The sequence below is a fragment of the Arachis hypogaea genome, chromosome 12 (assembly GCF_003086295.3).
Source record: "Arachis hypogaea cultivar Tifrunner chromosome 12, arahy.Tifrunner.gnm2.J5K5, whole genome shotgun sequence".
NCBI lineage: Eukaryota > Viridiplantae > Streptophyta > Magnoliopsida > Fabales > Fabaceae > Arachis > Arachis hypogaea.
Window position 1 is genome coordinate 109990039 of NC_092047.1, and position 16854 is coordinate 110006892.

The 16854-nt window shown below is 33.0% G+C and overlaps 2 protein-coding genes across 2 annotated transcripts; one reads left to right on the forward strand and one right to left on the reverse strand.

The window, feature by feature from the left end:
* The first annotated feature begins 10722 nt into the window (after positions 1–10722).
* On the forward strand, positions 10723–11915 carry LOC112728205 (large ribosomal subunit protein uL13w). The gene is made up of 3 exons (XM_025778248.3): positions 10723–11258; positions 11346–11433; positions 11527–11915. The coding sequence occupies exons 1-3, from the start codon at positions 10870–10872 to the stop codon at positions 11668–11670; spliced, it is 621 nt and encodes a 206-aa protein (XP_025634033.1). The 5' UTR covers positions 10723–10869; the 3' UTR covers positions 11671–11915.
* Positions 11916–13262: 1347 nt separating this feature from the next.
* On the reverse strand, positions 13263–15644 carry LOC112728206 (cytochrome P450 83B1-like). The gene is made up of 2 exons (XM_025778249.3): positions 14745–15644; positions 13263–13938 (listed from the first exon to the last, which is right to left on the reverse strand). The coding sequence occupies exons 1-2, from the start codon at positions 15642–15644 to the stop codon at positions 13333–13335; spliced, it is 1506 nt and encodes a 501-aa protein (XP_025634034.1). The 3' UTR covers positions 13263–13332.
* Positions 15645–16854: the final 1210 nt, after the last annotated feature.

Here is a 16854-nt window from a genome sequence, read left to right on the forward strand (position 1 = left end):
ATATACTCCTTACAATATTGATGCCTTTATATAGGCCAAGCTAGCTTAATAAAATAATATATCTATCATAATTACTAAGAATAATGCTTTTACACAGTGCTTATGGCCAACTTGCAATAATAATAGAGTTTGATTTGATTGAAAACATTAGTTGATCTGTCAAATTTGTTTTCTAAATATGTGTGGTCATGATAAACTTGTAACCATTCTCAATGGGATAATTAAGCTTGATGTATATATCGACGATGGAACACGTGTATACTCAACTTTCTTTGAGTTATGTATATATAAACACCAAATTAATCAAATTAAAAACTGAAACTAAATCAAGTTATTTTAGATAAATCAGTATTCCTAAGTAAAAGACTGAACTAAAACCGCCACAACATTTTATGAAAAAATAGTTTATTAAAAACTACTTTTTTTTTTTTACTTAAAACTAAATAAAATTGATTTCACTAAAGAGCATCATTTCTCTTCTAAATTGCCCTGACTGCTTGCATTAGGCCGACTACATCGATGTTAAAATTGATTGATTATTTATATATTAACCGGTTAAAATCAATTTTTGATATGCTAAAAAATTGGTTTTTTTTAATATAAACCGGTTTAAAACCAAGTTGCTATCTAAAAGTAATTTGATATAATTTTCAAACCAGTTAAAATAATATTGATACGGTTCAATTCAATTTCTAAACAATTACTCTTGATGGTAACAATTAAATTAACGTAGAGTTATTTTTAATTTTCTCAACAATAGGAAAAAGTGAGTAAGACACTGCACATATATATATAATAAAAATAAAGTGACAACATATGGTAATTAATTAGAAGTTAAAAAGATTCTAATAATAGTAAATTTGGCTGGAAGTGCTAGCCTAGTTATAAAGTTGAAAGGCTTATGTAAGATGAGAGCGTCTACTAATACTTTATTATAAATATTGATGTGTATACATAGATTAAAAAACAACAAGAACAGCATATCACAAATTTTCAAGAACCATCATATATTCCAGGAACTCTATTTTGCTTAGATTTTTAATGGCCAATTAAATAGAATATGGCGTGCGTGCTGGCAAAACAGTTCCAAAAACTAAAACAACTCGCTAGTGTCATCATCCATCTTGATAAGCCGTGCGATTTGAATCGATTAAAAAAACTAACCCAATTCGAAGTATATAATAACAAAGCTGCTACATATACAAGTTTTTTTGACATATAAGTTGGTCCAAATCCAACAAAAACAACCATTAGTTTAGATTGCGAGTAAATACACGCTTCTCCAACTCTAGAATAGCGCGAAAACCATTATGATAAACGGTTCTTCTCCCTCAATCAAAACCGCAACACTCAAAATTCAAACAATAATCAAAATCTTTAAAAAATTTTCAAAATCTTCGCGAAAAGTGAAAGAAGTTTCGAAGCTGAATTCGAAAAGAAGTGTGAGAAAATGAAATAAGAAGACGAAGAAGAAGAAGCAACAGAAGATGGGGAGGATGAAGAGGAAGAGTTTTAAATTATGCAAAACTTACCAGCACAAAAGCATCAAAAATTCCTAAACAATACACATAAATATCTTAGTTTCATACCGAAATTTATTGCAAATACACAAAAATATTTTCTTTAATGCTGCATTTTGTTCTTCTTTTTTTTCTTATTCCTTTCTTTCTTTTAGTTGAATGAATATAAATTCATCATCTTCTAAGTAATTTTGCAGCATTATGTGTTTCTTCTTCTTCTTTGTTTAATTTTTTTGTTTTTATTCTTGTTAAAAGAGTAAAACAAGAAGAAATTTGAGAAGGTAAAACAAGAAGGAAAAGATGAATAAGAAAAAAAAGAAGAAGAAGATGGTGATAATAATGAAAAAGAAGAAGCAACAGCAGAAGATGAGGAGGAGGAAGATGAAGAATTTTGAATTATGCAGAACTTATCAGTACAAAAACACCGAAAATTCTTAAATAATACACATAAATATCTTAGTTTTAAACTGAAATTTGCTGCAAATACACAAAAATATTTTCTTTAGTGCTGCATTTTTTTTTCTTTTTTTCTTATTTCTTTCTTTCTTTTAGTTGAATGAATGTAAGTTCATCCTCTTTCAAGTAATTTTGCACCATTATATATTTTTTTCTTCTTTATTTGATTTTTTTATTTTTATTCTTGTTAAAAGAGTAAAACAAGAAGAAACTTGAGAAGGTAAAACAAGAAGGAAAAGATGAATAAGAAAAAAAAGAAGAAGAAAATGATAATGATGATGATGATAATGAAAAAAAAAGAAGAAGCAATAGAAGATGAGGAGGAGAAAGAGGAAGAGTTTTGAATTATGCAGAATTTATCAGCACACATACACCGAAAATTCTTAAATAATACACATAAATATCTTAGTTTTATACCAAAATTAGCTACAAATACACAAAAAAAAAATTAATACTGCATTTTTTTCTTCTTTTTCTTATTTCTTTCTTTTTTTTAGTTGAATGAATGTAGGTTCATCACTTCATCCTCTTCCAAGTAATTTTGTAGTATTATGTGTTTCTTCTTTTTCTTTGTTTGATTTTTTTTGTTTTTGTTTTTATTCTTGTTAAGAGAGTAAAATAAAAAGAAAGTTGAGAAGGTAAAACAAGAAGAAAAAGATAAATAAGAAAAAAAAGAATATGATGATAATAATGATGAAAAAGAAGAAGAAGAAGAAGCAGCAAAAGATTAGGAGAAAGGAGAAGAAGAGTTTTGAATGATGCAGAACTTATTAGTATACATACACTAAAAAATTTTTAAACAATACACATAAATATCTTAATTTTACACCAAAATTTGTTGTAAATGCACAAAAATATTTTTTTAATGCAGAACTTCTATATTACATTCAATTCAAACCATCAACGATGAACATCAATTTTCACAAATGAAAACAACATTATTCACCTACAGAATCATAAACTATTAATGAAACATTAACTGGAATTGAAGAACCACACCTCAGCCACTTGATTGGATTCAAAACAATAATTTACTTCGCTCTGGTTTAATTGACAATTTGAACTTGAATCATTCATTATCTTCAACAACGAGATAACTGTTCAAAACTGATTTTAGAGCATGATTTCAAAAACGTATAGAACGAAGGAAATCGTGAAAACGAAGAAAGAGAACACAGAGAACGAATGAAGAGAAACACAGAGATGGAAGAGAACGTAGATTGAAAACACTGAGAAAATTTGAAAACGAAAATGAAATCCTTTTAAAAAAGGCAGTTATATATTCGCGCTTTGATTGAAAAGTTAGTTAAATAGTGGCGCGTGAGATGAATTAGGTTAAAGAGACTTGTGTGGACTAGTATCGAAAAATAACTTATATGTAGAGAATATTTTATATAATAATTTGGTGTGGTTTAAATGTGAAGATTTTGTTGTTATTTTTAAATTTAATTCAAGTCGAATTATTTGGATTGATCGATTTATTCTGCTTTTTCAAAATTAAAATCTTAAGATTTATCACTAAAAAATAGAAATAATTTCAAGTTGCTAAAATAAATAAATTTTATTTTACATACATAAAATGTTTAGTAAATAATAATAATAACATATGAATAAGATAAAAATGTGTAATAAATTAATTATAATATATGTAAAATTTTAAACTTAATAACAAAATAATAATATTATATTATCTTGTACGATTTCAAATTGGATTGGATTTGAAAAGTGTATCTAAGATTTGATCTAATTCATGCGATTTGATAAAGAATAAAATTCAATTAAAATTCAAATTAATTTGGTTTTGATAAGTTTTTAGTTTGGATTGAATTTTTTTTTGTGACTTGAAACAAAATAAACAAGAAAGAAAAGACACTAAAGGAAAGTATGCATATCCCCTAAAACAATCTCCATTAATTCTGGTTAGGAAGCAACCATTCCGTATAGGGTTGGTCATTTCGCACTGCAAGCTTAGCCATGTAGTCAGCAACAACATTTGCAGTCCTCTAGATAAGAGTTAGGCTTACTATTCATTTTCTGTTTTGAAACTCTTGAATTTTGTCAATGATATCAGCACTATTACCAGGAGTATAATGAATAATAGCACTATAAGCATCAAGGCAGTCCACTTCACAAATGATTTCATTAAAACTGCAGTCCCAGGCTAAACACAACCCACTCAACATACCCAGAAGCTCACATCGCACAATGGTATCCACCAGAATAGAATCCGAACACCCCTTGATTCAAGTCCCTGCGCTATCTCAAAGAATGCAGCCGAAGCCGGCTCGGTGCTGAGTGGACAAAATACTAGCATCACAATTTAATTTGATCACAGAGGCAGGAGGGGAGTTCCGAGAAAAAGATGCACAAATCGGATGTAAGGTTCTTCCTACAAAAAAAACTAAGAAAATCCTTAGCTTCTTATTTAATTAAAAATGTTACTTTCATAGTGCTCCAAGATTTCTCCCCATTGAAAACATCGTTATTACGATCTCACCAAATCCACCACAACGTTGTCGAGAAAAGGCATTAACGAGAAGAAGAATAGCATCTAATCCACTTAAAAAAGTCCATGTCCAGATCACTTGGCATTCTACCAATGCCCAACGAGTATCACACCGCCTACGCTTTATTGCAATCCCTAAAGCAATGGGTTGCGCACTAGAACAATTAGGATTTGATGTTTTATTGAATGCATGTATGTTCTAATTTATGCATGCAGCTGTTTTTTCTGTGAAAACGGTTATATTTATTTGATGGATATCTCTGAATTAAAGAGAAGCTTTGTCGAATTATCGTTTAAATTGGTTAAAACATGTTTGGTTTGTCAGAAAATGATAATTGTATTTGACGGGAGATTCTAATTATAGGGTATACTCTACCAAAATTTCTAAAAGTTTTAATAAGTTGTGTTGTTGGTTGAATTCTAAGGTGTGTGTTGTAATATGATTCCAAGTCATTGTCTATGGATGTATAATAGGGATAACAGTAGACGGGAGGGAGGGAGGGTGTTTAAAACCTAAATTCTTTTAGAGGGTTGATGCATTTATCACGTATGTCTTCAGCATGGAACCGTTTAGATCTGAAGGGTGTATCTAGTTGTCCGTGTTAAAAGTGTCGGCTAACTAAGTGGTTAGGACATGTGGATATAACGCTTCACCTCCACCGTAACGGGTTCGAGGATAGTATTGGATATGGATGGAACATGGAGAAGTGAACGAGCAGGAAATTAACCGGTTTGCCTCTAATTTGAATAGGTCTGATTGTCGATCAACGAGGGTTCGAGTGGTCCATATTACTTAAACATGGAAGAAATGACTTGAGAGGCTAACCAAGAGGAATACAACGAGATGGTATTTGATACAACTGGTGTTACAAAATTGGAAGAGGCTGAAGAAGAGCCTAACCCAAAGACAAAGAGATTTTATCATCTGTGAGAATCTACTGTAAAACTTTGTTTGAGGGGTGCGTTCATTCAGAGTTGTCTGCATGTGTTAGAATGATGAGTATAAAGTTGGAGTCAAATCATACTCAAGAGTCTTTTGATAAGTGGGTCACCTTTTGCAACGAATTGATATCTGTCGGGTCTACTAGCATTTCCCGAAACTAGTACGAAGCAAAGAAGCTAGTTTCGAAATTGGGTCTACATTCGGTAAAAATTTATTGTTATTTGAATGGTTGTATGCTACAAGACAGATCCAAACTTCACTGAATACAGATTTTGTAGATTACCGAGATTCCAAGTTGAGAGAGAACAGACTGGTAAATGCCGGTTAAAGAGAATTCCAATGAAATAGATGCACTACTTGCCCTTAATTCCTAAGTTGAAATGATTGTATGCATCGATGAGTTTTCTCACATGACCTGGCATAGTAACAACAAGAGAGATGATGAAATCATGACACATCCGTCACATGGAGAAGCTTGGAAGCATTTTGATAGGGTACATCCTACATTTGCGAGCGAGCTCAGAAACGTTAGACTAACTTTGTGCTCTGACGGGTTCGAACCGAATTTCAATTTCGATAAAACGTATTCTTGTTGGCCTGTAGTCATGACACCTTATAACTTTTGTCCCAAAATGTGCGTAAAGGACCCATACATGTTCCTAACTTGCATCATACCTTGTCTCATCAATCCAAAGGCTAAAATAGATGTCTACTTGCAGTCCTTGGTGGGTGAGTTAAAGGAGTTGTGGATCTATGGTGTAGAACATATGATATTTCGATGAAGATAAACTTCCAACTGTGGGCTACATTGATGTGGACCATTAATTACTTTTCTGCATACAGCAAGTTGTCAAGTTGGTCCACTCAGAACATAATGATATATCCCATTTGTATGGAGGATACAAAGTCATTTTGGTTGAAGAATGGTGGTAAGAATTCGTGGTTTGATTGTCATCAAAGATTCCTGGACATAGATCATCCTTTTTAGCGCAACAAGGACTCGTTCAAAAAGAATAAAAGTGAACAAGAAGAGACACTTGTGAAGTTTGGTGGTAGGCAATTCCAAAGATCATCGATAACGGGACAAACCTGAGACCTCCGGGATATGGCAGGGAGCATAATTGGACTAAATAGAGTATATTTAGGAAGTTGTCTTATTAGAAAGACAACTTAGTACGACATTGTCTTGATGTGATGCACATTAAAAAAACGTGTTTGATAATATCATGCACACAATAATGGATGATGAGCCAACAAAGGACAATGATAAGGCTATGTTAGACTTGGTGGACATTTGCAGGAGGCCATATTTAAACTTAAAAAGACTTTATAACAGGCGGTGGGCTAAATCAAAGGCGGTGTTTGCTCTAACGAAGGAGCAGAGACAAAATATTTAATTTATAAGTGGATTAGAGGATTAAGATTTTCTGATGGTTATGCCTCTAACTTGAGAAGGTGTGCAAACGTGTCACAAAATAGCTAGGTTGAAGAGTCATGATTGTCACGTCTTCATGGAGTCTTTGCTTCTTGTCATGTTCAAAGAACTTTCAACCAATATCTGAAAACCTCTCACACGAAAAATAAGTGAGTTCTTTAGGGAGTTATGTGCTACGAAACTTAGAATTAATAATCTCACAGTTATGGAAAAAAATATTCCCATTATAATTTGTAAGCTATAGAGGATATTCCCTCCATCCTTTTTTGATGTTATGGAACACTTAGCAACCCACTTACTGTACGAAGTAATACTATGTGGGCCGGTCCAAGTTTGATGGATGTACCCATTTGAGAGGATAATTGGTTCATTCAAGCGTACCGTAAAGAACACAGCCCCGATTGAGGGCAACAAGCATTCCTAGCTAAGGAAACATCAGCATTTCGCTCATTCTATTTTCAACCTCATATTGAGTTACGTAGAACAAGGGTTGCAAAGAACAATGAGAGGGGAGAATCATCGTCAAGTGAAACAACATATCCAATATTTGCTATGGAAGGAGCTGCAACGGGTGCGGACAGTGACTATTGGTTAGAGAAGAAGGAAATTGATACTGCACATCTACATGTATCGCTTAACTGTGACCAAAATTTACCCTACCTCATGTGAGTTTTTTAAGTTTTCGTAAATATTGCAATTAGTAAGATACTAACATCTTAATCTAATCAAAACTTCTTTATCCTATTCTATCATATAGGTTATTTCAAGAGGCAAATTATGATATCTCATTGAACAATTTTTCACGTTGGTTCAGAGAATACATCAGCATGTATCTAACTGACACAACAGATTCGAAACTAGTTGCACTTAGTTAGGGCCCAATGAATAAGGGCACTAGCTACCCGATATACAATGTCAATGGATATCAATTCCATTCTTTATAGTGGTTGATTGAAAAGAAAACAGATAACACTGGAATTTGAGTTCGTGGGGATACAGGCGGTGGTCATTCTGATTGGTTTGGTGTGTTGCACAACATAATTCAATTGGAGTATTTCTGTCGCATTACGTACAAGGTGTGCATGTTTAAACATGAATGGTATGACCCAAGTTCACGATAAGGAATACAAAAGCACAAAGACTATGATATCATTGAAGTTAATGTAACTAGGAAATATAGGCACTACGATCCTTTTATTCTACATCAAAATGCACGACAGATATACTATTTGCTATATCCAGGTTCATGCAAGTCTAGTTGGGTGGTTGTGGTTAAGATTAAGCCAAGAGGCCACATCGAGTCTGATGATAGGACAGATGGTCAAGAACCTTACCAGATTGATGACCCTACTCCTTCAAAAATGGTGGTTGATACCGATAAGTCGATCACCTTTAGGTCGGTTGTTATGGATGATGACATCATTGATTTTGGAATAGATGCCGACACACTACCACCATAGGATGACGATCTTCATGGAAAAGACAGGATCGATGGCGATAAAGAAGAGGAAGACGTGTTCAATGATTAGAAAACTATCTTGGAAGAGGAGGATGGTGAACCAGAAGAAGAAGATGATGAATCTGAATAAGGTTAATGTAAATATAGTTCTATCTTATGTATTTCTTTACCAAACTTTGAGAAGAATGTAATATAATTAGCATTATTTTAGATATTCCGATTATTATTATTTCGTATTTTTAATTTGTATATATGAAATTTCACATCAAGTTTAAAGCACTGTTCCAATTATTAATTATCGGGGTATATTATAGATAGACGAAAAAAATTATTTAAAAAAGTCGTCTACCGTCAAAATATACCGATGGTAACAGCCCAACTAATTTTTCAAAAAAAAATTAGAAAAAGTATTACCATCAGATGTACGGTCAGATTAAGGTGGTGTGAAGCTGTATTCTTTGATACCAACGATTTTTTGACGGTAGGTGGTAACAGATTTTGTTTCCTTGAAATCCATATTTCGCCGCTAAATCCAACGTAGATTACCGTCGGACGAATAAATCCGACGGTAATTTATTTCCGGCGAGGTTTATTACGTCGAATAGGTTCCGACAAAAAATTTGACGGTAAAACTATTTACCGTCAGATTTGATTCATTTTTTCGACAGTAAATTCAACGGTACTCAACTTTTTTTTTTTTGTAGTGAGTACACATATCACCTCGTGTATTATTTTGGCTTAAAATACTTATGTCCAATTTTCAAGTATTTTGAGAATTTTACTAATAGAATGAAGGTACAAAAGACATAATTTGCAAAGAGAATTATCAGGCTATAGTTTTTTACTCAGATTGAATTGCAGTCAATTTAAGAACTTTTGATATATCACTTAACTTCTCAAACAAGACTTAGATTGAATACCTAATTAATCTAAGAATGTTAGATATTATTTTCTCTCAAATTTTCTCAGGACTATCAAGTAACTCAGATTGATTTCTCACTAACTTCAAAACTTTACATATTCTTACCTCAACTTTTTTCAAAAGATAACAAGTAATTCAATTGGATACTCCACCAATAAAAAATCTTATATATTTACGTGACTTTCTCAAACAATACTCAAATTAAATCACAACTTAATTTAAGGACTTTAGAAAAGATAGAATAGTATTATAAACAAATAAGTTAATCATGTTATCAAATAAATAGTAAAAAAAGAAAAATACTAAAAACAAATAAGTAATCAATTCAAAACATAAAAACAAATATATTGATATATTATATTCGATAAATACTAAAAACGTCAACTATAATTCTCATAGTCATTTTTGTCTTTATCATTTTCGTCCTCATCTGATTCCATTTGGGATGGCGACAATAATAATAAAACATTACTTAAATTACTTGGGTTCTAACTTTCTTGTAATAGATAATATAAATCTTATTCTATTTTTTCTATTCTAACTTTATCTTTTTAACTTAGCCATTTTAATTTTGTGTCTCTTTTCTAATGCGCCAAACGTGGATCTAATAAGTTACATCAAAATATTTTTTTTTTCATTTATTTAAGTTATTCATCATATTTGTGTTATGTGCATCCAATCCTCTCAACTTATCGTAATACTTGTTCTACCTATCATTATCGAAGCATTTACATAATCTTGCAATATGGATTCTCTAAAAAAATTGGAGAAAATGATACATAGCTTCCTGACCCTTTGTTTCATGGACATTTTTGTCTCGCGGACATTTTTGTCCCTAACCATTGAAAAATACTTTTAAGTCTCTGACCTTCACAAAACTTGGACGGATCAGTCTCTCCGTCCAAATGCCTCCGTCAGGGACTGATCCGTCCAAATTTTGTGAAAGTCAGAGATTTAAAAATATTTTTCAATGGTCAAGGACGAAAATGTCCGTGACCTATTTGTCCTTTTCTCAAAAAATCGATATGCCTATCAAACCAATTTATTTTTAGCGATTAATCGATATAAAATAAAAAGAAATACAAAGATTATTTCTTAAAAAAAATATTGTTATATAAATATATTATTTTATTATATTCAATTAGTTTTAGTTGAATTTTAATTAAATTTTTAAACAATAAAACCACTAGTTCCATTGGTTTAATAACTATATATATATATATATATATATAATTCTTGGATTTGGTAGGCTAAACCGATCTGCACCGGAAAGAACCCCTGGGACCCGACTAGCCCACCACCAAACAATTCAATCTGCAACTACGCCTTGATTTTCATAACAATCTAATCCTCCATTTGGTCTAAGAAGAAATTAATGGTATATTTTTGTTTTTTGGGTTTCAATTAAAAGCCTAATCCTACAAGAAACGTAGAAACTACCCATTTTACTTTCCTTTTGGGCCTAAGAGGGTAAACCATAACTAAAATTAAATAAAAAGAAGAAAGCCCAAAGAATAAGCCCAAACGAAAAACCCTAATCCCCAGCTTGTTCTGTCACTGATCATATAAATAACAGGCAGCAATTAGGGTTCCAAATTGGGCGTGCATCTCATCAGAAGAAGAAAACAATGGTGTCGGGTTCAGGGATATGCGCAGCGCGTGTGGTGGTCGACGCGCGGCACCACATGCTCGGTCGTCTTGCGTCGATAGTGGCGAAGGAGCTTCTGAACGGTCAGAAGGTGGTGGTGGTTAGGTGCGAGGAGATCTGCATCTCCGGCGGTCTCGTTAGGCAGAAGATGAAGTACATGCGGTTCCTCCGTAAGAGGATGAACACTAAACCCTCTCATGGCCCCATCCATTTCCGCGCTCCTTCCAAGATCTTCTGGCGCACGGTTCGCGGCATGATTCCTCACAAGACGAAGCGCGGCGAAGCCGCTCTTGCTCGCTTGAAGGTTTTCGAGGGAATCCCTCCTCCTTATGATAAGACGAAGAGGATGGTGATCCCTGATGCTCTCAAGTAATTGCTCCTCTTCTTTCGTTATTCGATTTTCGTAGTTTTTATTTTTGTTAATTTAACGAATTACTGGTGAATCGATGGAATTAGGGTTTTGAGGCTTCAGAAGGGGCACAAATTCTGCTTGCTTGGTAGATTGTCATCTGAAGTTGGATGGAATTATTATGATACCATCACGGTTAGTGTGAAAATCTGAATCTTTTGTTGTTCTGTTCAGAGTTTAAAATTACTTGTTTGGAATTTTGCGAGTAATTGGATTTTGGAATCGCAGGAATTGGAGAAGAAGAGGAAGGAGAAGGCGCATTTGCTGTACGAGAGAAAGAAGCAGCTGAACAAATTGAGGGTGAAAGCTGAGAAGGTTGCTGAGGAGAAGCTTGGTTCCCAACTTGATATCCTTGCTCCAGTAAAGTACTGATTTGGCTTTTGTTAGTGTTTTTAAATTTTGAGGTATATTTAGTTGAATCTTCAGTCTTTTCATTTTTGTTTTGGTTGTTGAATTTCTCTTTGGAGCTTATAATTTGTTTTGATGTGATAATCGTGGAAGCTATAAGCTATTTTTGTATGTGATTTTGTAGATTTATTGTTTCATCCTAGATTATATTACATTGCATTTAAGAATGGTTCGTATCAATTACATTTGGACTTCTTTATTCTGAATAATTTTGGTTTGGTTTCAGGGTATATAGACTAGAGAGTAAAAATTAAAATATTCATTTTATTTTTTGAAAATATATAAAGGATAAAATATTTAAAATTTTCTTTAATTAGAAATTAGAAATTAGAAATATTATAATTAGGATGATGGATTAGGATTTCTTATTTTTTCTAAATTTTTTAATGTGATGTGAAACCTTGAATCCTTGATTCGGCAATGCCCAATAAAGATATCAGATTTTAGAGACACTAATAGATGTATCATTAAAAATGGCATTTTTATAATGTAAATAATCGATCATTACTTGCACTTCAGATTGGTTCTTAAACAATTTATTATACATTAGACACTTTTATTCCCTGGCCAATTATTATGATGCTCAAGGTCTCGAAGGTTTGTCTTTGACAAACAAATTAATCCTTCCGTTAATATACTCCATGAAACAATGACAGAATAGTGAGATTGTGAGAATACATCTATGTTCGTTAATTAACACGTGGCATCTTATGGGACAAATTAGTCCCCGTTTACACCACCGAAACAAAACTAAGTTTACCCCTCTCTCCACCATCAATACCAGTAACCACCACCAGATTATTGTTATTCTTTGCAAATCTCGATGCCTTTTATGGATGTTGATTAAGATTCTTCTCATGTTGGGTAAGGTCTTGCTAAATGGTTATATTTCAGTATCAGTGTCTTCCATTTTCACCCTTTATGCAATTCCCAATCAAGGGAGTATAAATTAGCAAGGATATGGTCAAGTGCTGCGACGGCCGTATGCAATTCAGGACAAACTCTTCTACCAGATCCAAATGGAATTAACTCAATTCTTCGGAAATCTATATCATTAGCTCAACAAAAATGTATTTGTATATTAAAACTACATTAAAATTAGTTATTAATATATTTGTGTATAAATACATATATTAAATTTATTTTTAATATATATTTATATTACAATATATATTTTATACTAATAGGTAATAGCTGGTTTTAATAGATATTTAGTAGGATTAAAAATCACCTTTTCTTGGCATAACTTTTGTCGGTCTTGAAGTTTCGGGATCTCTCTCTATAGCACATGCGGTTATATAGATACACTAATGTTTCGGCTGGAATTTCATGGCCTTTTATAATGCGTTTTTCATTTGTTTTTCATGGCATTAGTGGTGCTGGAAGATGACACTTTAGTGTTTATTTAGTTTATTCATTATTCATATATATATATATATATATATAGACACTTTAGTACATCACAACACATGCAATACTGTATATTCCCCCCCCCCCCCCCCCCCCCCGGCTAGTAATAACCACCAACACTTCTATTTAAGGTTCCAAATTTAAGCTAAGCAATGCACAAAGGCCACATGAATTATTATTTATCATCATTATTATAAGGTTATACCTAGCTTTGAATTATATGTGGGTCTTTGCGATAAGATAGAGAGGATTTTTCTTGTGATGAGCAATTCCTGGTAACCTTTCATAATCAATGTCTTCCCCTTTGATTCCTTCTGGCAGTTCCCAATCAAAGGAATTTAAAAGATTAGCAAGAATAAGATCAAGCGCTGCAGTTGCTAAAGGCAAACCAGGGCACATTCTACGACCTGAACCAAATGGAAAAAGCTTGAAATCTTGCCCTCGAAGGTTGATATCATTGTCTAAGAATCTTTCTGGATAAAATTCTTCTGGGTCCTTCCAAGATTGAGGGTCTCTATGGATAGCCCAAGTGTTCACATAAACAAGTGTGTTGGGTGGAATTTGGTATCCACCAATGTTGCAACTTTCATGTGTGGCTCTTGGAATTATAGGTGCTGGAAGATGCAATCTTAGTGATTCTTTTATAACGGCTTTGAAATAGGTAAACTTTTGAATCTCATCTTCTTCCAAGAAATCTTTCTTCCCTCCCAAGCTCCTAATTTCTTCTTGAACTTTCTTCAACACTCTTGCGTTTTTTATTAGATTTGTCATGATCCAAACCGTTGTGGCCGCAGTTGTATCGGTTGCTCCAACAAGTATGTCCTAAATCGAGAAGATATTCAAATTAACAATAGAGGAAAAATGGTGAAGAGAATAAAGATTCTTTTTGATATATAGGTGGTTAGATAATTATAATATGAAATGTGTTATTTTGTTTTCGTTAATGTTTCAAATTGAGGCTAAATACTCTTCGTTCTCTGCATGTAAATAAAACGCTATTCGATCTTCATAATAGAATTGGCCATAAAGTGGTATTATAATTTAAGTGCCTATTTTCACCAAGACATTTTTATGTGAAAATGATATTGTAAAGTGTTAAATATTTAGTTAAACATGTTAATTATACATGTCAAATGATTTAACGGTTCACAATATTATCTTCACATGAAGATGTTTTTATAAAAGTATTCGAAAAGTTTTTTGCTGCTAGTAATTTTTTTTAACAAATAAATTTTATTAATTTAAATATGTAAACTCTGAAAAATATAAGTATAAATTATATTAATTCATGTGTGCAAATTTTGATAAATATAAATATAAATTATATATTTTTTGTATGTAAAATTCTATAAATATAAGTATAAATTATTGTTGATCAAATACTGACAAAAAATAATAATATTTACTATATACCATTGTTCGAAGTAGCCACCTATAATTTACATTTGAGTTAAGTTTAACATATTCAAAATCAATACTCCATTTGTTACTTTTTTCATGATGAAGTATAAAAGTACTATTATTTAACGGTATCAAGCAACAAGGAAATTAAATTAGTTTCATGCATGAAACATTATGAAATTACTTAACAAGAAGAAGAAGAAGAATGATTAAGAAAGACAGCAAACCATGATTATTGCTTTGACATGATCATTAGTGAGGTCCATGGATGTTGAATGATCCTTTTGCATTTGAAGCAAGATATCAGTTATATCTTCCTCTCCCTCCAAAACCTTCCTATTAGGATCCGAGTGTTCATCAATGATTTCTTGGTAGAACTCATCCAACTCCTTGAAGTTCTTATCGAGACGCGAATGGAGTCCCATCATCCTATCGATCCAGCTCAGAAAAGGAAAATAATCTGAAAGAAAGTAGGTTCCCAACCAAGCATTACACTCATCAAACAAACTAAGAAACCTTTCCCTCTCAGGCCCTTCATCTTCATAAGTCCTCCCTAGAACAATCTTGCATACAAGATTCATCATAAGGTTGAGGAGTGGATCCTTCAAATTTACAACTTCCGATGAAGTTGCATGCTCATGTATCTTCTTCATCATCTTCTTCACCTCTTCTTTCCTTATCGAGTAATATCCGGCGATGCGCCTAGGGCTAAGGACATTAGAAACACAAATTTTCTTGATCTCCTTCCAACAATTATCGTATGGCGAAAATGCCATCTCGATCCCATCATAAGAAATTCGTTGTTGTGCAACGAACTTAGGCCGTCCACAAACCTTAGGGTCTTGTATTTTCATTGCCTCTTCGGCCAGTTGAGGCGATGAAATAATGATGGCAGGCCTAAACCCTAGCCAAAGGGTGAATATTGGCCCAAATTTCTTGGAGAGATTCCATAGCTGAAGGTGAAGAACTGAGTTATCTAGCTTGTAAAGGTTGCCAATTATGGGAAGGCCTTTGGGACCTGGTGGTAGGGTTTTGCTCTTATGAGGGTTCATAAGGTTTCGGACAAGGAAAAAGATAAACAAAGGAAGAGTAAGATATAGTACTAAAAGAATTAGTGGTGGCATCATTATTGTAGTTTTGTATGTGTTATAATGAAATGCAAATTTAAAGATGAATTAGTTGTGTATTTATAGGACCTAATGTCGGGTTAATTAATTATGTTGCCTTGCCAATTGAAATCAAAATCGACGACTATGTTATATGTACACTAAAATCAGTCACTAAAATCAGCTATTAGTATAAAATACATACTACAATATAAATATATATTGATTTAAACTACATATGTATTTATATATAAATATATTGGTGGCTGATTTTAGTGGGTGATTTTTAGTGTACAAAACATTTTTGAATCAAAATACATATATAATTGCTGTGTTTTTTGGACTAAGAAGAAGGGTTAGGTGAAAAGCACATAGGGGTGGTATCATTATATTTTTATATGTGTTTTATGATCAATCATACATGCTTATTTTAGTAATGTATTTATAGGACTCAATGTCGGATTAATTAGTTATTATGTTGCCCTGCCAATTGAAATCGAAATACACAAATGCTGTACGTGTTTTGGACTAAGAAGAAGGGTTAGGTGATGAAAAGCACGTAAGTCGCACGAATTACGTTATTGAATCTCTATCTTCTAGTAAATAATAGTAACAAATTAAAAAAGCTCGGTTTTTACTAGTAAAAAGGGTTTGGACATAAAATTCTAACAAAATCGTGGTGATGAAATTAAACCAAAAGAATTTACTACAAGAAAAAAGATCTATGACCACGCTTTTTTCTTGCCACGTTTTAAAAGTGTGGCCAAAAGTGGTCAATGGGCACGCTTTTATGAGGGTGGTAATTGATTAGGAATTTGGGCATGCTTTTTTTGCCACGCTTAAAAAACGTGGCGAAAGGGGTATATGGCCACGCTTTATGAGGGTGGCAATTGATTGGAAATTTGGCCACGCTTTTTCTTGTCACACTTAAAAAGCGTGGTCATAGAGAGAAACAGAGACACTTTTAAAGCGTGGCGAAAAGTTTTTAATCTTGGCACGTTTTTAAAACGTCCCCATTTCTAATAACTCTATTAGCACCCTAGAAAAGCGTGCTGAAAAGGTTCCACTCAAAAAAAAAAAAAAACTCCCTCCCAATTCCCAAATGTGCTACACTAAGTCACTAACTCATCAGACTTCTACTCTTCTCCCCTATTACACACTAACGCTCTGAAAACCCTAACAATCAGACAGAGCTCATCTACGACGCTTGCACTCTCTCATCTACCGAGGC

Coding starts and splice junctions, on each gene's coding strand:
- LOC112728205 (XM_025778248.3), top strand. CDS start 10,870: ATGGTGTCGGGTTCAGGGATATGCGCAGCGCGTGTGGTGGTCGACGCG. Junction 11,259..11,345: donor GTGATCCCTGATGCTCTCAA/GTAATTGCTCCT, acceptor CGATGGAATTAG/GGTTTTGAGGCTTCAGAAGG. Junction 11,434..11,526: donor ATTATTATGATACCATCACG/GTTAGTGTGAAA, acceptor TTGGAATCGCAG/GAATTGGAGAAGAAGAGGAA.
- LOC112728206 (XM_025778249.3), bottom strand. CDS start 15,644: ATGATGCCACCACTAATTCTTTTAGTACTATATCTTACTCTTCCTTTG. Junction 13,939..14,744: donor ATGTCAAAGCAATAATCATG/GTTTGCTGTCTT, acceptor TTCTCGATTTAG/GACATACTTGTTGGAGCAAC.